The sequence below is a fragment of the Balearica regulorum genome, chromosome 11 (assembly GCF_011004875.1).
Source record: "Balearica regulorum gibbericeps isolate bBalReg1 chromosome 11, bBalReg1.pri, whole genome shotgun sequence".
Lineage (NCBI taxonomy): Eukaryota > Metazoa > Chordata > Aves > Gruiformes > Gruidae > Balearica > Balearica regulorum.
The window spans coordinates 8,403,073-8,423,317 of NC_046194.1; the positions used below are offsets into that span (position 1 = coordinate 8,403,073).

A 20,245-nucleotide genomic window follows, 5' to 3' on the forward strand; every position below is an offset into this window, starting at 1 on the left:
CTTTAAACTTTGGTAGCAAGACTGCTAAAACACACACTGTGGCTCAACCAGAAGATTTAAGGCAGGAATTACTCTAAAATAGTTTGCAGGAAGTCAACAGAAGACTATAAGACTCCTTTTTGTTCTCCTTAAAAATCTCTGCTGCCAGATATGGTAAGAGTAGGACAAGGAACATCACTGCTTACCCTGGAGAAGCATCATTTTTATGCATTTGTGCAGTTGCTGGCCACAGGGGAGCTAGTTCTACAACCAGAGCTTGTACGTTCTGCTGTAATCAAAATCATATTTAGCAATGCTCATGCTATGAATGCAGTGAGAAGTGCCTGCTGTTTCTATTCAATTTTCCAGCCTTATTGTCAGCTCATCACACCGCATAGCACAACTGATTTACCTTGGTAGCAAAAAGGCGGCTGTTATTTTTCAGACAGGGGAACCTTTGGCCGATAGCCAGTTGTATCACGCAAAACCTAATAAATCATTAGATTTGTGTTTCCAGCCAACTAACTGCAATATGCAGTGTTGCTTAACCTATTCTGATACATTTATCTGATTTCTTTTCTAATCATAAATCTCCGAATCCTCAGAAGCTTCCTAATAAACATTGCACTCATTTGCGTCTCAAAGAGTATTCTGAAGTATCTGCAAAGGCTGCCTCCAAATGGTCTCTCAGTGTTTCTTACACATGAAAAGACTGTTCAGGATGCAAAGCCAAGTATTCAGACATTAAGAAACAGGAGGATTAAGGTTATCCAGCTGTAATCTATCCCCCTTTTTATGCTTAAACCTTCATCTACAAACTTCTTGTCTATGCTTATCATTTGCTTCTATGTCTCGTTTTGCTTGTTACCTCTACCTCCCCCCATATTCTCTGCTCAGTTCTCCCCCTTCATAGTCCCTTGCTCAGCTAGCCCTAACAACCTGTCGTCAACTACTAATTTATATTCAAACTCAAGAGTTCCTAGTCCTCATCTTAGGATTTCTATTGCTTTGCCCTTCTTGCATCCTTTCGCCGGCTCCAGCCTCCAGTCTACCTAAACACAGTGGTGGGGATGGGACACATACAGGTTGGTTGCTAGGTAGGAAACGCAAGGGCCTACTCTGTAACAGTCATCTGATTCAGAAGACAATCTTTCAGAACTTTAAAACTGACCAAACTTTCCCAAACACAGAAAACAAACCAAAAAACCTTCCTCCCAATTTACACCTTCCCAAGGGCCACGAGGGGAGCAGGAACTAGCACAACTCAGCCAAACAACTGGAAGAACAAGCACAGGAAGAGACTATTTTTGCCCAGTCTTGTTTTAGAAAGCAACCCACTGTTTAGGTTAAGAAACTTTCTGGTTGCTCAGCTGGATGCCAACGTTTGCCATTGTAAATTCCAACCCAAGCGGTGAAAGCTTGGCAAAGTCACCAGCGACCATAAGGCCTGAGAAAGGACTATATCGAGCCATCTCAACAGCAAGCAGCAAACCGGCTCTTCCTACACCACTCCACCACTACGTACCAACATACAATTTACAAAGCATTAGCTCTGGCCCAGAGGTCTATTTTTCCTGTTCCTCACTCAGTGCAAGCCAGCCGTTGTGTCTTTGTGCCACTTTATTAACGTGCTTAACTTGCTCGTGACATTAATTGTAAGCTCCTTTAGCACTGTTTATTGGTGTGCAGCAGCTGTTATGCTTGTGTGAATTGTGACCACGGTAGTTAGAACACTAGAAAAATAATATATATTTTCTTAAAGAAAAAATGGTCACTTATCTATTTTTTTTTTTTTTGCACTTCCCTTAAAAACCTCTTGTGCTTTCCAACAAGTAGTCATAAGAAGGCTGGACATAACCTAGGTCATATCTCAGTCCTCTCAGTGATCATATGCACATGAGGAATCTAATGTCCCGAGAGTCAGGACTTAGATTTGGAGCACTGTGGTCTTCGTTACCTCAACTTCCCATTCTTCTGTCTTCCAGCAGGAAGTCTGCAAAAAAAGGCAGAAATCCTTCTGATTTGCATCTGCCACAAGCTGCTGTCAAAACATAGAAGTGGAGCTCAGGATGAAATGGACTCAGCTCACCTCACACTACTCTCAGAATGGGTTAATTACGGCTAAATAGTGCAAGTAATTATCCAAGTTATTTGTCCTTCAGGTGAACAAGGATGCATGGTCAACACAGGTTTAAGAGACATGTTGTTGACTACTCACCACAAGTGACAATACTTCACAGTATTTTTCACATTCCCCACCCTTGCTAGTAGTATTAATTTCCCATCACTATAGCATCAGACAGGGAACTCTCTGTTCTTTGTTTCATGCAGCCCAAACCAGTTTTAAAAAATAAAATTTAAAAATTTCCACTTCCCAAGTATTAAGCAATTATCTACCAAGTAGGCATTCTCTTTCATCAAGTACCTTTTAAGTAAGGAAACATTTGAAGAAGTCAGTGAACATACGTTGAAGTTATCATTTAATTCTCCTACCTTAACTCACTGTCACGAGTTGTGTGACACCAGTAAGGTTTTCCAGATGCGGGACGGTCATGCTGTGTCCAGCAGTTTGGGATCCTTCCCCCAGCAGGCTGTGTGCACTCTGCAGTGACTGCAGGAGGAGACAAGCAACGTTCATGAACTCCCTACACGCTTTCTAGCCTCTAGCTGCGAGTGAACTAGGCGTTTCCTTCAGCCTATCTGTTAAGAATGCATGAAATGCACTCCAACAAGTCAACCAGGTTAGGAGGTTTCAGGAATGAGGAAAATAAGATTGTAAGTAGGTTTGTGTTTTTTTTATGACAATGTGTACACAATAAAGAAGACAGCGTCTGGACTTCGGAAGAGTTGAAAGTAAGATGATAAGTTATGGCAGAGAACCAAACTTGGCCAGGATCAGTAAGGACTTTCCTATGCCAAGTTATAGCATATTCAGCATTAAGTGTGTAACTACAAACATCTGCAAGAAGAAAAAGATCACCTGTCTCCATCCCAGAATAAGCTGAATAACCAATTCTCTCTCTCCTCTTTGCTGGATCTGTTGAAATAACTACAGAAATCTTCAGAAAATAAAGATACTGTTCTTGTTCTGTAAGGGCTGTAGCAAGAAACAAGGAGTTTGGAGTTCTAATGTAGTAAGTTAACCAAAATTACCAAATTGCAGCCATTCCAGAAATGCTGGATTAGGGTCATATTTGCCAGTCACAGCTGGAAAAACACACTGGGGAACTCGAGTCACCAAACTGGTGACATTATGTCTTTTACTCAGTAGTTCAAGAGTTTGTTTACTGACCCAGTCAGAAAGTAGGGGAGCACAATCCAATTCCCTCTGCCTAAATACACATGAATCCGCCCTCTGCCATCTCCCAGAACAACTTAACTACCAGGCTGTGAGATTTCCTGGGATGGTGCTTAGCCTTTTATTGGCACACTCTTTGCATAAACACATTTTTGTTGTGAGACAGACTGGATTCCAGTCCGTCAGCAGGGCAAGCGCCCTCAACATCTCACTCACACGTTCTTTGATCCCCTTTCCTGAGCTGTTTCATATAGCAGAGATTTCTTCTGCTGAAGCTTTTCAAGACCTCATTCAAGAATTTCCCCTTAAGTTGGTGGTTAAAGCACTTAAGGTTGTTAGATGGCATCAGTTTAAAGATCCGAGGTGAACACCCTAAAGAACTATTGGGTAAAAATGGGATTATCACCCCTGTTCCTTTAGAGTGTAGGAATTGAAACAACTGATTTCCAGTGCATTTTAAGCATTCAAAATGTTAAGCTTTGAACGACCAACAAATAAATAAATAATTTCTGAGAATAAAAACTGAAATTCTGCTTGTCCTTAACAACTCCCCCCCACCCTCAATCGTAACCCTGGTGTCTGCAGTTGTTCCTCCTGTTACCATGCAAGGTCCATTACCGCACCAAACCAGAATGGAGTCGGAGACAAAACCCACAGAGAGGGACCGAATGCCACATCCCACTGTGAACACTTACAGTTCTAGCAACATGTCTCCTGGACTGCAGTTGGAACCCTCTAGAACATTAACAGATATGCTTTATAAACTGAAGTCGCTGTGTATCCAATGCTACGGGTATCTTTTACCGAGGAAAAAAGTAAGACAAATACATTATCTCAAAACTAATCAGAAAAGACTTGTTTTGGTCACGAGTTTGTTTATTAAAAAGGTAGTATAAAACACAACCCCTTTAAGAAACAAAATTGAAGACAAATCAAGGGATTCTCAGATGCTATCACAGATCTAGATACTATTCAAAGGATTTTTTTAAAATGTTGGTTTTCTAAAGGATAAGTGAAAATGATCAATTTAACGAAAGAAAATAACCTGTCAGAAAAATTCCAAGTCAACTTACTGAAAAGTTTAATCTAACAATATACTTTCATATTACAGAATGAGCAAAAAACAATTTGCTGCAAAAGATTTCATAATTCTATAAATATTTGACAGAACTTTCAGAGTATCCTGACAGTAAGACTTCAAGCCTTGTATAATGAGCACTAAAATACACACAAGTCAAATCAACACAAGTACACAACTTACATAATTCATTTATCATACTGCAGTATGTTTCCTCAAATTCAGAAATAAAAATAAGAATTTAAAATCCAATTAAAATCTATAGGTATGTATCTTTTTTTAATTTGATTAGGTTATACAGTTCAAGATTTCAGGGTATGGATATCGATTTTAGTGGAAAATTTAAAGGCAAGTTTGAGTTTCTATGAAGCATCCAATACCTTTAAGTTTTCTTAAGTGAATTAAGCTAAGAATTTGTAATTGTAAATAGAATAGCCTTAACTGAATCATGTCTAGGACAAGTTTTAGCTAAAAATGCACTGCATTTAACACACTAATGATTTTAAGTGAATTGCAATCCTTATACAAAATGTAAGTTGTACGAGGGACTGAAATTCAATTAAAAAAAGTAATTAAAAAAAGTCAGCAGGAGAAACAGATAAACATTTTGATGCAAAATGAAACTAATTCTCTCTTTACAGCTGTATATGAACACCCGAGAACCTGCTACAACTTTCAAGCCTTTTCTTTTGGGGCTTTTTGTTTCCAGATGTCTACCTGGGCCATGCTCCTCAAACTGTGAAATCTCTATGGATATTTGTAACTCTGCACAATTACCTTGCCAGCAAACCACTCAATAACATTTGATGGTAAAGCAAACTACCAATCTATCTTGAAGCTAAGCAACTGATTTTGTATTGTGTGGTTAAGAAAGTGATTATCTATGCTGCAGTACACTGAAGTACCAGTTAGTTAATACTCTTTCCCTGCTGTTCTATTTAAGTGACTTCACATCCATTTTATTACACTATGCAAATTAATAGCAACAGCTATTTCTCTAGTTCAAAACTGAGCAACCACAATTATTTGCAAATTGTTTCAACCTGCTGCTAGTTACTGTTTTCATAATATACGGAGGGAAGGAGACAGCTTTTCTCCAATGAACCTCTCAGCAAAAGGCTAGGGCTGAAGGAACGTGCAGTATACTGGAACACTGGAATGGAACCTAAGAACAATTCGAAATTGAGCAAAAAGTTTGATTTTGTCACTTCTAATGAGCAAGACAAGTCATTAGAAAGCACGCTTAATTAAAGAACAAATATAATGAAAATTTCATTGGGGTTTTAACTTCTTACCAATTTATTTACGATGCTGCTCAGTCAGAAAAAATTAAGTTTAAAAAGCAACTCAGCTTGTTCAGCTTTAGATTTGTTAAAATTTGGTATTAAACATTACTGTGCTATACTACAAGGTTTTCATAATCACACTTCAAAATAGTAATTTAAAATTTTATGAAAAATTTTAGTTGTTCAGATTAATTTATAAAAAAAGCGCATCATTTAAAAAAGAAAACATCAAAATAATTCGGTCTCAATGAAAATCTGCTGAAAAGAAAGTCACAGCTGCATTAACCTCTCCATAGATTATTACATGCCTCAATAACTCAATGAATAGTTTATAAAAATATATTTTTACATTTTACTGGGGAATAAAGAGGTAGACAAAAGGAAAATACCAGTTTGAGTGTAATGCTGCACTTCAGAACAACATATTTTCATGGAAAAAGTTTTTATTTTCTTAAGGATCCTAGTTAATAGGAAAGCCAGTAAAGCATTTGGTCTCAGTCTTTGTTGGTGCTCCACTTCAGTGTGAAGTCTAGAGGAAAAGGTGAAAAGACTAACATCACGTTTGACTTTTGAAGCAAGCCAATCAAATTTGTACATCAACTGGAGAGAGGAAGGTTACTGCACATGTAATGATTCTTTATTTTTCAAAGTCTTTTTGCAAACACTAACACTAACCTTATTTTTTATATCTGATACCATGATAAGGCTTCATAGAACTGTACAATATTTATACATTTGTCAATAGTTCCCTGTATCAGTTGCAATTGCACTGTAAAACAGGTGATTGAACTGTGTAGAGTGTTATATGACTAGGCTCTCAAAAAACCCCAAACAAAACACAATAGTCTAACAGATCTAAAGCCTGGAGTCTAGAAGCTGGAAGAAAAAAAAAGTAGCACTGAAAGCAATACACACCACACTAAATTACACTTTTCATATGCCAAAACTTCAAGCACTCAAAGGTCTGTGGTGCTTTTTACCAATAAAATAACTAAAGCAGAAGCAACACAACCCAGAGCTGTAATACGAATATGCTGCTATGTGCAGCTACAAACCAGGCAGTATTTCAGATTCCCCGAATTGTTTGAACACCTTTTTTGCTGAAATGTACATTTTGCACACTTGTAAATATGAGAAAATGGTATTTCTTAGCTGGCAAGAGTTACAGCTCTTCTTTAGAATGCAACTCAAAATTGGAAATTTGTCATGCCAGCTTGCAACAAGCCCACAGACTTTTAAACCCTGAATTCAACTATCATCTCTGTTGTAAGACCAGACATTTTGTCACAAAAAGATGTAATTTATAACCACAATGGCAAGTGGTAACTTAGATGCTCTGGTTGGCGTAGCTACCCATACATATCGATTACTATTAAAAAAAGCCCAAACAACCAAAACAAACATAGAGTATCATAAAGACTTCTGGAAAAAACATAGATCTCAATCTCGGAGCACAAAGTTTGAAAACATCAATTTTCAGAGTATTCTGAATACTTCAGGATGGAAATATAACAACTAGCATCTATGGTTTCTTGCAATCCATATGTATTAAAAAAATTCAGAAAGATCCTCCTTACAAATGTGCACTAGTAACCATCCATATGAACAGCGTGCTATGAATTTAGCACCAATATTTTCTTGGTGCCTAAATCCATATTCTATCCTTAGGTATCAAAAAAATGGGATTCTAAATTAAGAACAACTATGCCCAAACAGCTCCCCCAAAGTTATTTTTGAAAGCCTGCCACTTATTAAGATATCTAAAGTTAGAACGTCTTCTAAATCCTTCTTTTGGAAATATTTCTAAGAGGGCTAGCATTTGGTTTTTCCATATAAAAGAGTATTATTTGAAAGCGTATTTTCAAGTTTCTAACTTTTGCACAACAAACTGTATTTCAAGTTGCCAAAAGCCTTAAAGTTTTATGAAATATGGGAGATCCTCCCCACTTTGGAGAGCACGTAAGGCTAACCCAAAATGTTGACGAGAACTCACACTCATCATTCTAACAAAGTTAAACGAAACCCCTTACTCTAATATTGAAATAAAAACTAAACAGAGCCAACCCATCAATCAAAAGCCTGTTTTGCGTACCTACTGCATACAGACCACCAGTTTAAGATCAGTCTTATTTCATTATGGCCTAGAATGTCTGTGCTCATGCATTTCTAGTCTCCTTGACATAATTCCAGCCTCAACAGAAGATCTAAATGGGGGAAGAAAGAGGTATTTACCAAATGCTGCGATTTAATAATCTATCTTCACTCAGTTTGCCTTATGTTGGCTATGGCAACCTTGTTTGTTTTCCACTTCCTTTACATTTTCAACTTGGTACTACCCTTACCATTTGCTGCTTAATGCATAGCAACATACCCAATGCATTCACCCTGTATGTATCACAGCACCTGTTCCATAAAATAATCCGAAGTACTCAGGACAAGAGTACAATTTTTAAGGACGAGATACCAAGTTCCAAGGGGTACAGGAAAATTAACAGTAAAATCCACAGATCTTGTAATAGCTTTGCATTACTTAAGTTACATATAGTTACATAAACTTAAGGGTTGGAACATATTTCACACTTACATAATGGAACACTGACAAGCATAGTTAGAACAGAAGAAGCCTGATGAGTTTACTGCATTCTTGGCAACTTGAGTTACTTTACCTGAACAGCCAATTAATACAAACTTTTAGAATCTCATTAAATACTGCTTTTAATGAAAACTTCAAAGCACACAGTTGATGACATTCTAATATGCATATATTCATACGAACATTGTCTGCAGTCACCCTGAAGAGAGGGATAAACTCAAACATCACCCTAAAAACCATGCTTTCATAAAGCATTAAAGATGTTATGTATCTGCTTCAACATCACTGCCTGCAAGGCTGCTGTCTGTAGATGGAGCACCATCTTCATTAATGCCCTCACCATTATTCTCCCTCTTATGGGCTTCATCATTTACATCCTTAGATGTGTCATTAACTCTTGAAGGTTGTCTGCCTTCAGGCAGTTTAACGCTACTTGTTGCAGAATCCGAATCAGATGTAGGTTGCTGCTCCTTTGCATCAGGATCCTCTAAAAATGATCCCCACACCTTGAGCCTTTCTTCCCTTTCTCTTGCAGTCTCCTCCACCTATTAAAAATACGTTTGTATGCATCAATACAAAACCATGCTTGTAAAAATGTATATTTACACAGATAAAATTATACACTTATATTGCAGTAATATCTCAAGACTTCCATAGGTCTCGCTGACTGTGAACTACTGATCTGTACATCCAGTAACTAATCCTCCAACTTGGCATCTCCAACACACAATTTCTAACATCAAACAGGTCCTTTAAATTTTTGCTGAACTGAATAATTAAAGATGATTTTTCTGAGACATCCCAGCAGTATTTGACAAGAAGCACGATGGGGCAGGGGTGGGAAGGGTATGGGAACACCAAGCACTTCTCGAATTAAAACAGACTTTCAGTTTGGAAGAAATATTTGATGAAATAGGACCACAAAAGGCTACCTGATAATCCGTTACACCATCCCATGTTTCAGCACTCAGCTGACGGCCACCAAACCACCTTCCATTTAGAGTTAGCTTGCACAGATCAGCTTCTGTTGCTTCTTTAAATGACACAGAAGCCACGCCATCAGGGTGTCGCTGTAAGGAGAGACAACTTTCATTTAATAGTTTTCTAAATAGTGTATTTATTCCAAGATCTTTCAGATTGTCTTACAAAAATCCACCAGGATATAGCTCCATCCTGATCTTACACAATCACATATGAAAAAACTCAATTAGCAAGTTTACACATTGTGTTCCATAGGAACTCAGAACAGACTTTTTGAACACAGAAAACAAGCATTTCAGCTAGTTTAGCCACAAATAAATGTATTTATAAACTTCCAAATTTGTGACACGTATCCAAGTTCTTGGGAAGAGTTATGAGTTTGCCTTCACATAGGCTGAAGTAGATAGGTGCTTATAAATTAATTTCCAAACCAGCTAATTTTAAAATAGTGGAAGATTAGGTCAAGTTTCCAGCACATAAACACACAAAACCAAGTAAATGCTCCACTCATATTTAAAGAATCCTAAACGTTTTGCACGTTTACACATTACAGCAATTCTGCCAACGCAACCTGTAAAAAACACCTACATCGAATATCAGAACCTTCTTCACTTGACCGAACTTTTCACACTCTGTCCGCAGATCTTCTCTGATCTCATTTAGCACCAAGGGATCCTCCTGCAATGCAATCACAGATTAAACAGAAGAACTTCTCAGCTTCATTTTTGCTCAATCACCAATGGAATGCATCTGCCAATCTATTAAAAGTTCAGAAATTCAGTGTTATGTTGCATTTTCAAAGCCACTTGGGAGTTGGCAGACAGCTCTTATTTGAATTTAATAAATGTTACTTATTAATAAGGCTTTTATGCTGGCTTGTCCATTCTAACACACTTACTGTCCACTCCTCTTTCCATCCCAAAAAGGAATACTGTCAGGATACACAGTGAAAAAGGCTGATCTGAAAAACATGTATCTTTGTCTTGCTTTTTTGGAAATAGATGAATGAATTTTAAACAGATGCTCAGCACAGGGAAAAACCCTGCCCAAACAGTAAGTTTAATTTTGTTCTCATCTGCCCAGAATTTTGCTAAAATTCTTATGGCAGAAAGTTCAGACAATATTAACTATAACAACATAATCTACAGCAGCAGACTGCATCTTCCTACCTCAAAGTCCTTTGGGTGAAACATATTCCTGATAATAACGATGCGTTCATGTCGCATTCGAGTTGCGCCATCTTTCTTCTCAGGCCTCCAATCCAGCTGTCTAATGAAATGAAGCAACAGTAAGAAGATATTGTTGCGGCTCTCTTCAGTTTCTACAAGTATTTGTTGAAAAAAAATCATTAATTTGGCATTTCTTGCAATACATCAACTAAAACATGTATTTTGACACAAAGAGTAAGTTACTCTTCTAAAAACTGCGATAATCATCCAGTTTTACCACTTCTACAAAGCAGTGGAGGTTTTAAGGTACTTAAATGCTCATACAGGGAATATAAATTATTTTAAAACTCAAAGCATTTGCTTAAACATTGAAAAAACAATCTTCAAGTTTTAATTGCTTCCTAATATTAGCTCAGATACAGGAACCACCTGCTGCCAAGTATAATACAAATGTCAATATTTTAGCATTTTTTAACTTATTTTGTAAAAAAGGAGATCCACAATTCCCTTTAAATAGAAGTAGTTAAATTTTACCAAACAAACACGCAAGAACATCTTGAGTCTAACACAGGCACTGCAGCAAGATGTGTTTTGTTCTACAGTGTACAGAGCCACCACAAACAAACAATGGAACTCAGCGCATAGGTTCTATGACTTTGCCTTCTCATGAAAAATGATACTTCTGTTAGAAATGTCTACTTCGTATCTTATCACAAAAAACAAAACAAAACAGACACATTCACTTACACTTCTAAATCTCAATATCTTATATTTAGGAGGAAAAAAAATCCTGTTTAAGTTCCTTCTTGTATCTGCCACTTCAGATGAAGAAAACATAGATTTCCAATGAAGACAGTAGCAAGTAAATTATGCTCTTCCACTCAAAAGGAACACCAACTGAAGTCAGATCATTGCTGTCAAATGCAAGTCCATTATTTTCATACTTCTCCCTCCACACTGAAGACTTCTTATAGCAAGAACTGGCAGTGTATCTCTGAGGCAGATACATTTCAATCTACTTTTATTTTTAATTGATGTCAAGTAGACTTTGCTCGCTTTAACTATGGCAAAATACTTCTGCATTAATATTTAAAACATTTAGTGAAATGCTGCTTTTATTAAAATATTGAGTCCAATATACTTAAACTTCTTCTTTAATCCGCATCTTCCTGGTTCCAAAAGGCAGAACAACTTTTAAGTGACAAAAGCATGAATCTAGGTACAATTCAAAAAACCCAGCATATCTTATACCAGAAAGAGAGGTCTGGGGGGGAATCTACAGAGATGTTTTAGTATTTGCTCCCATGGAAGCTAGCACCTTTTGCCCTTTGCAACTATTAAAGTATGGTACAAACAGTAAAGGACAGCCAGAGTGTTATTACCTTATAAAAGTAATCCTAGATATGTTGACAGGACTTGCACACTCACACACTAAGGAAAAAAAGTCTTTTCTCCCCAGAGTTGTAATATTTTCTTCTGTAACTGAAAGGACCTTGGTTCACTATGTATTATTTTAATGTGTCAATCAGGACGAAGTTCATTATGTCAACCTTTAGGAGTTTCTCCCCTCCAAATGTGTATTATTTAAGCTATTTAGCAGTCAGATAGGACTTCAATTTTTTGCATAACTCTTAGCATCGCATTTGAAAGAAAAAGCAGCACTTTACTAATAGCACTTAGAACTCAAGCAATGTTTTACTGAAATAAAAAATACAAACTTCTGCTGTTGAGACAACTTCTTCTTGTAGTCTTTACATTTCTTCTTCTTTTTGCTTGCATCATACTCCCCCTTCAGTTGAAACTTTGCAACTTCAACATGCAATTTATAGCCTCTAATTTCTGCCTCATCCAGAAGTCTCAGTGCAAGTTGAACTGATTCTCTCTATTTGAAGATAAAACAGAACACAAGCTTTAAAGCACATGGCGTAGTCAAATTACTCCAATAACATTTAAAAATATCGTGCAAAGAATCAATTCCCTGCCACTAAAAACCATAATGCCATCTCTCTTCCAAGTCTCTTGACACACAGCTAGTAATGCTTTTTTCATCAAAAGTGAGTATTTCTTCACCACTGTTAGAGGAGATTAATGCTCCCAAAAGCAACTGCATACATTTCATTCAAATACATCACAGACTGATCTGTAATGGTCAAGCAAGCTGATTTTCTATAGAGCTTCTATCACTTTTCCAAGAACAGCAGATGTTCAGACTAACTTTTAACATTTTCCTAAAAGGCCTTTAAAGTGGAGACTGTCTTTATACTTGTGCACTGAACAGCCCTAACTACTAAAATTACAAAACCAGCACAGACTTCAAGGCAGTTGATTTAGTATTGCCTGGAGCTTCTTGCAGAATTAAAGTAGATTGCACTTGCAAGCACTAACTTTCCAAATGTGAAACACATGAAGGAAATAGCACTGCAGCCTAAACTTTTCTAGGTTAACACAACACAAGAACAGTTCGGAACCTAACCAGTTCTCAACTAAAAGCTGTAAATACAGGACTACAGTATGTTCCTTCCTGCCTTGTTATTTCTGTGTTCTTGGCCACACAGTGGCCTATTTTCAAAGTAAAAGGTGACGAGGTCGCCCATTTCACCCCATAATCACTGGCACCCAAGACAGGAACATGTAGAGACACGTTCAGCAGGTATTACGGACATTTTCAGGGGGAGCATGGGAGTGGATGAGAGGAAAGGAATGAGGTGCACAAGCAGGTAAGTGGGAGTTTCTGGAATAAATCTTTGAAACAGACACCTAAATTCTAAGTTATACTTCAGATATTTCAAGAATCTTCTGACTATGATTCTGAAACAGTGGCCACAAGTATCTTCAGCAGAAGGAAAATTGCATTTCAGTGCACCACTGACCTTTAGATAGCAACAGAGACCATCTCCTTTAAGATTTCCTTCCTTATCTTTGTACAGTTTGATTTTGTGTTCTTCTGTCTGAGGATCTCGCATAATAATGCCACATTTTGACATGACTTGTATAAATTCATCTTTTGTAATGTCTGGAGGTAAACCTGCAAAATAAATTAAAACAGAAGGCTTGAGTATATTCAATTTTTCTTAAAAACCTCATATAGAACAAAAACCCCAGTGTTTCTTTAAGTAAAAGGTATCAATCTTAAGGATGAAATCTGACATATACCTAAGAAACCACTGCCTTTGGGACCAATATTTTTGATATTACCTTTTAAACACTACTTCATACCAATATTTTGAAAATCTTTTTACTTTTCAATAGGTATTAACATACAGCAACATCTTTGTGCTCCCTAAGATGCAGACCTAGAGCTTTAGTGCTATACCTGATACGACATTGCAGCGGACACAACAGCCTATGCAAACATAACTATCCTGCCTAAGTTTTAAGTTCCACTACACCTCTACTTATCGGAGACAAAAAAAAACCCCACCCAACCTATAAACAGACGACTATTTTCTCCATCCACAAATTCAACAAAAAAAGCAAACGATAAGGTATGAAGTCCTTAAAGTCTGCACTTTGAAGTGAGGACAAGAACAAAAAACAAAATGGAGGAGACAATTATGTGAATATTCCATGCTAGTTTGGCCTGGATGTAGATTTTTAAGAAATCAAGTGTGCAAATTTCTGTGACTATCTTATTGTAAACTTGTTCTCATTATCCTATTCCTTAGGAGCTCACAGAAATTGTTTTCTTGGCTGTAGCTTACTTAAAAATAAATTAGCAACTTGGCTGACACAGTTCACAGAATATCACATTTAAAAGATAAAAGCATGGAATATGTCCCTTATATGTCCCATCTTCAGCTCGAAGTAGAGAAATAAACACTATTACTTACCAGTCACGTAAACATTTGTGTTTCTGTCTTCTTCAACATGAAACCAACCTAAAAGCAAGAGTTTTAATTCAGTTACGCCAATATATTAAACATGGGAGCATCCACTAATGTTCACATTCTGTCAGATTTCTAAGCATTTTTGCTTGCTCACAGGAAAAGCTCTGAACGCATTTTAATTTGCTCGCCCCCCCCCCCACCCCCCCCCCCCCCCGTATATGGACTTAGTAGGATAGTTATGAAGTACCATACAATTTCAAATCATTCTGGAAACTTCCAGAACCTCCCATATCTTTGCTGTACACAATAACACCAAACAATTGCCAGTTTCCACTTGGTACTATTCAGGCTGCAGCCCACACAGAGGGAAACCGTTTGTCATTTACCTGGCTCAAGCTTCCGTTTCTCTGCTTTTTGTTTTGGATCTGTTTGTTGTGGTCCTTTCTCATTTGCTGATGGTTGCGTTCCTGATGTCTTAGAACTTACTGGTTGCTTACTTTCAGTTGCTGTGCCAGAAGCAGATGAACTGTCTATATCATCTGCATTGAAGCCATAGTTGGCATGATATGTTGCCAGGAAATCTTCTGTTATCTGAAAAGAAATTAGGAAAATTAATTCAAAATTTTGAAGAACTACAAATTCAGGTTTGTGTTTTAATGTTAGATGATGGTCATTTTCTAATCCAGCAACATAGAAAATAACAGTATTTTAAAAATGTTTTTAATTCATCTTTGTAAAGCCATACATACAACAAGAACAATCAGTTCAGGCATTACCTGAAATAGATTAATATGCTAATTCCATACAGCACATGAAGCTTTTAAACAAACATTTCACAAGTTCTGCCTTTTTACAAGCAAAGCTTTCTGCTCTCCACATAAATTTGATTTGCATGAAGGACAGAAATCAAGTGCTCCTGACCACGTTGAAAAGCTAAAGTGACACTAAAGGTAAGCCAACAACTTATCCACAGACGACAAATGACTGGCATTTTTAGGCATCTGCCTTTTCATAGAGACATTTTCAGAGATGGCACATATTTCTGTTGATAGACAATAAATATTGCACTTAGACAGACATGTATCTTAACACACTGTTTATAAGGCCATACACTCTACTTTCTATCCTACTAATAGATAAACAATTAGCTTGCTCTTTTCCAGAGAGATACTACACTGGGATAAAATACAAGATTGCCTAATGTCTATCTTTTAGAGACCAAAACAAAAAAACCTACAAATTACATCCAGTATTTCCAGCCATATAAATTTTAATACTAGCCACTAGCAATGACATGCAGAAAGATACTACGTCATAGCTGATTTTGCTAGCATCACTGCACTATGAAGTATTTTCTGAAGTGATTTATTCCCAAAGCTGAGCCTTAACCTTTGAAAGTTTTATGTGACTTTGACCTGTGCTGCACTTCCTTCATCTGTATTCAAAAGGGAACAAAACTTAGTGTCATTAAGCTATTGTAAGAGTGTGGCACAATGAACAGCAGTAAGTGTCAATGATACTAATGCAATCTCCTATCTTCCATAGTGATTTGAAGCTAGAGGTTTCAAGTCTAAGCTTTTATTATGACAAATCAAAAAATGCAGAATTGACAGTAACAGGCTTGTCACAAATAACACAAGATGCTGTGGAGCCCCATGTAACTTAAAAGTTCAGCATGAAACAGCTCCTACACTAAACATTTGCAACACACCTTGATCAGGAATGTAAATGGCTGCTCTTACAGACACGACGTAACACAATGTCAAGAGAAAGGAAGAGTACAACCACCTCTGGTGAAGAAGATGACTCTGTTCTAATCAGATTCATTACATTTGACACTAGCAATCTCAGCAAATCCTTAGTTTCACAGCTGATGAAATCCAGAGAATTAGAAGCTTTTAAACTTTCTGGTGAACAATATTATTCCTTTTCATCAGAGAAGTTACTGATAAATTAGTGATTAAACCTGAAATGACAAGCCATCTTCCTGCAGACTTTTTAAACTTCAGGAGAAACCGTACTCCCATGTAAAGCTGAATTTATTCTTAACAAATTACTTACCATGGACTGTCAAATTTTGCCAGTCAATAACAAAGACTTTTTTCCCATAATATGCTATCATACCATACATACCATTACAACTACTTCAATTTAAAATGCATTTTTGCAAGCATAAAGGAATTCATACAAGTATAAAGGCTTTTATTGGAACTTATATCACACCAGGCCTGCACAGAAAACAAGCACTCACAGAATTTCTTACTTGGGGCTTCAATCCAGTTCTGGTGGAGAACTCCATACCCCCACAGTTGTACAGTTTGGGGCAATTAAGCTTATAGGAAAAGAAATACAATACTACAGGACATGCTAGTATGTAATTAACTACTGGTCACACTGAAATGGAAAGGAATAGATTAACCAAATGAAGAACAGATACCCTACACTGACAGAAGACATCCAGTGTCTGTTTTTTCATGGCAAGTGATGAAGGCAGGCAGATGAATTCAACATGCGATTTTGTGCTGTTTGTAAAGGACTATAAAATGCTGGTATCCATCAATATAGCACCATTGAAAAAACCTCCATTAAATAATACACGAAGTTGCAATCACTTTTATTAAATATCTGTCTCCAGTGTTTTCTGAGGAATGCTGATCATTAATATCATTAACTTTTTGCACTGCTTTGAAATATGCTTTACTAGAAGTTCAACAGGCACTCTATTCCCAAAGTAGAGTAGCAGTGCAATACTAGTCTGTAGATGATGATTAGACCAATCAGAATATTTTAATCTTTCGCCAGAGAACAGAGATAAGGAATTTTATTAATGCTCATGGAGTAGAGAAAGAACTACAACTTCAGGCTCCTGCGGTGTTTTAAATCTATTTTGATAAAACGTTCCGTTGAATAATCGCCAGCCAAATGAAGTAACCTGAGATATGATATCTGGCTCAGTGACCTACCTATGACACATAGTGCTTCACAATGAATCTTTACCAATGTCTACTATACATTATATTTACTACTGAACTTTGCTGTTCCTATATAATCTGTCCAACCCTTCACGCTATCTCCTCTCCAAGAAGGAAATTTGAGGTAAGAAAGGCATTTAAGACAGACCAATGCTCCTGAGAAGAGATAAATTAAAAAAAAAAAAAAAAGGGGGGGGGTGAGAAAAAAGGGAAGGACGAGGGGGGGTGGGGAAAGAAAAACCTTTTTAAAAGTTACTGTGCTTACTGGATATAGCACTCCACAGGGAGCCAGGGATACTCAGTTCTCCACTGCTCCACTTTGTGAGTCTAGATTTTTCACAGGTTTTTACCCCTCTGTAAGCCATCTGCTACGTGGACACCTTACTAGGTTTACACACATACAAACTTGGCACGACAGGCTTCATTCTCACTCAGATTCTCTGAACTGCAATAAATTCAGAGTCACAAATAAGAACCGGCACTATACATTTATCAAATGTATGTATAAAATGTCTTGATATTTGTAAATTAAGTAATTGTGCTCATTCATTGTTATATGGTAACAAAACTACCATTTCACTTGCAGATCAGTAGATTGGCTCAACACCTTAGATCTGTGTTCCCTCTCACCTTGAAGAGCCACATTGTTACAGCAAGTTCATTTTTTATACTTAAAATATTTAATTAAAAAAAAAAGATTAAAAACTGTAACACGTTTCCATTCTGTGGAATGCCTCTAAACCAAATACACTTAATTTTCAAGCGCATTTCCAAGAACTAAGGAGAGGGAACAAGACATCTTTACACACACATCATTTCTGGATAATAATAAAAGAGAAATATACTATTGCATTTTTCCCTAGATCTCTTAACAGACTAGTTCACTTCACTGCCAACAGAAAGATAAAGATTACCACAGCTACTGTGATAAATCTAAGCATGTCAAAGGCAGTACCAGTTCGTTAAGATCCACAAATATAACTGTGACTTCATGCCGGGCCCGAGCCATTCTACACGTTCACAGCCAAGGAGAAAAGCCAACCTACAGCTCTGCACAAGCAAAAAGCAGAAAGCAGCCGGTGAGGTTACAGATGGAGACAACGCCAGCTGCCGTGGTTTTGCCTGCAAAAAAGTGTTTCAGTGCTACAGGCTTTGCAGCAGCCATCTAATTTCCTGAATCCAGACAAGTGAGACACCTCCGTGGTGAGGAGACCCAACACCCGCCGTTCTTCATCCTCACCCTTCCTCGGGCAAACTTCGGCACGCCACGGGGAAAGAGCTGCCCCAGGGCGCTGTGCGGGAGGAGGGAGAGGCACCCCGTGAGGCTCCCCCCGAGAAGGCCGCAGCCAGGCGAGGAGGCCGCTCCTCACCGCGGGAAGGGGGGAGGGAGCACCGAGCGGGCCCGGCCGCCCGCCCTCAGGTAGCGCTGAGGCGGCTCCCGCACCCACCTTGGGGAACCAGGCCTTCTTCTCCCGGTCCCACTCGTAGGCGGCCCCGTCGGCCGGGTCCACGTAGGTGAAGGGATCGGACTCGGACTCGCCCTCGCCACCGCCGGGCTCGGCCTCGTACTGCTGCTGGAGCTGCAGCTGCCGGTAGAACTCCTCGTTCCCGTCCTCGCCGCTCATCCTGGCCCGTTCGGCGGGGGGTGGGGTGGGGGAGACGCCCGCACCGGGCCCAGACACCCGCACCGCCGCCGCCGCCGCCTCAGGCGCCCGCTCGCCCCGCCCCTCTCGGCGGCGGGGCCGGGGAGCGCGCGGGCACGCGCAGCCGGGAGCGGCGGGCGGGCGCGCGCGGGGGCTCTCCGCCTCACGCGGCCGGTGACCGTCCCAGAGCCCCACAGCGCGCAGGAACGGAAGTGACGCCCCGCCCGCGCACGGGCTTTTTTCCTCACTCCCACCCCTATCCACGCTGCAGCCACTGAGCTGCGGGCTGGCTGATCACGTGAAGGCGGCGGAGCCAATGGGAAGGAGGGCGGGGCGCTTGGGGCTGTGGGGGCGCGCGGCCGGGGGTTGAGCGTGAGCTCTTTTCCCGCCTCTGGGCGGGCCGAGGCCTGCAGTGATGGCGCAGCTTCCCGCCGGGCTGAGGGGTGGCCGGGCTGGGGTGAAGGCCGTCGGTCTCTTCGCTGCCTCGGACCGGCCTCGCTCCTTTTCCTTAGGCCGCAGTTCTGTTTCACCATAGGCAGGGCCTTGGCGTGAGGGTGGCTGGCTCTGAGGCCCTGGGCCCGCAGGCCTTTCTGGGCCCGCTGTGGGTGGGAGCCGTGCCTAGGTGGGCCTTGCATGGGGACTGTTGCAGTTTTACTTACATGGTGAAATAAAATCCTGCTAAGGGGCGTGATGGACTGGAAGTGCTTCCTCCTGCAATGCTTTTCCCTATTGTGCCTTGCACAGCACTGAATAAGCAAGTTGCTGCTGTCACTTGAGGTGCTGTGCAGCTAGCTGGCCATCCTCTCTCACTGTGACTGAAAGTATCTTGTCATATCCTACTAGAAGCAAAGGAAAAAACAGATGACACGAAAATGGCATGCTAAATGCAAAAAATCACATTGGTTCTTGCTCCTCCCTTGGCACAGGTTGCTGGTGCAAATGGTTTGACTGATTGAGCCTCCTGGAGAAGGAGCCACTGGTTGGGCCTACCTGCCTGGCAGAAGTACCTGCGTTCCCCAGGATGGGTGTGGCAGCTGTTGTGCTTCCTTTGGAAAGGATTGGTGCCTTCATACAATGCAAGGGATGAGGCTTGTCTTCAAAATTTTGAATTGGTTTGCATTAATGAAGCCTGCAATTAGTTATTGATCAGTGTAGTACTCTATCTGTGGATACTTAAATATTTTAAATACAGTTTTCTATTTGAATCAGTTATTTTCAAAGACCTTCATTCAGTGCCATCTAGTGGTTTTCACTGTGTAATTCAGATAGTGGTACATCAAAACCAAATTTAATTGCTAAAGTATGTATTTAAAAGTATATATTTTTATTTAGAGGATGAAGGAGCACACTGTTTAGGTTTTATTCTGCAAAATTTAACCTAGAGCTATAAAACCCAGGTATTAAAATAGTGCTCATATT

At 39.2% G+C, this 20,245-nt stretch overlaps 1 protein-coding gene across 1 annotated transcript; it reads right to left on the minus strand.

The window, feature by feature from the left end:
- Nucleotides 1–4,334: 4,334 nt before the first annotated feature.
- HTATSF1 (HIV-1 Tat specific factor 1) lies at nt 4,335–19,033 on the minus strand. The gene is made up of 9 exons (XM_075763140.1): nt 18,632–19,033; nt 14,598–14,802; nt 14,215–14,262; nt 13,255–13,409; nt 12,103–12,266; nt 10,385–10,484; nt 9,804–9,893; nt 9,167–9,304; nt 4,335–8,779 (listed from the first exon to the last, which is right to left on the minus strand). Exons 1-9 carry the CDS (start codon nt 18,806–18,808, stop codon nt 8,498–8,500), a joined length of 1,359 nt encoding a protein of 452 aa, XP_075619255.1. The 5' UTR covers nt 18,809–19,033; the 3' UTR covers nt 4,335–8,497.
- Nucleotides 19,034–20,245: the final 1,212 nt, after the last annotated feature.

Bases quoted from the DNA above. Each gene is read 5' to 3' on its own strand.
- HTATSF1 (XM_075763140.1), bottom strand. From the start codon at position 18,808: ATGAGCGGCGAGGACGGGAACGAGGAGTTCTACCGGCAGCTGCAGCTC. The intron at 14,803-18,631 runs GTGGGTGCGGGA...ATTTCTTTTCAG, and splicing joins AGAAGGCCTGGTTCCCCAAG to ATAACAGAAGATTTCCTGGC. The intron at 8,780-9,166 runs GTAGCCTTTTGT...TATTTTTAATAG, and splicing joins ATGGTGTAACGGATTATCAG to GTGGAGGAGACTGCAAGAGA.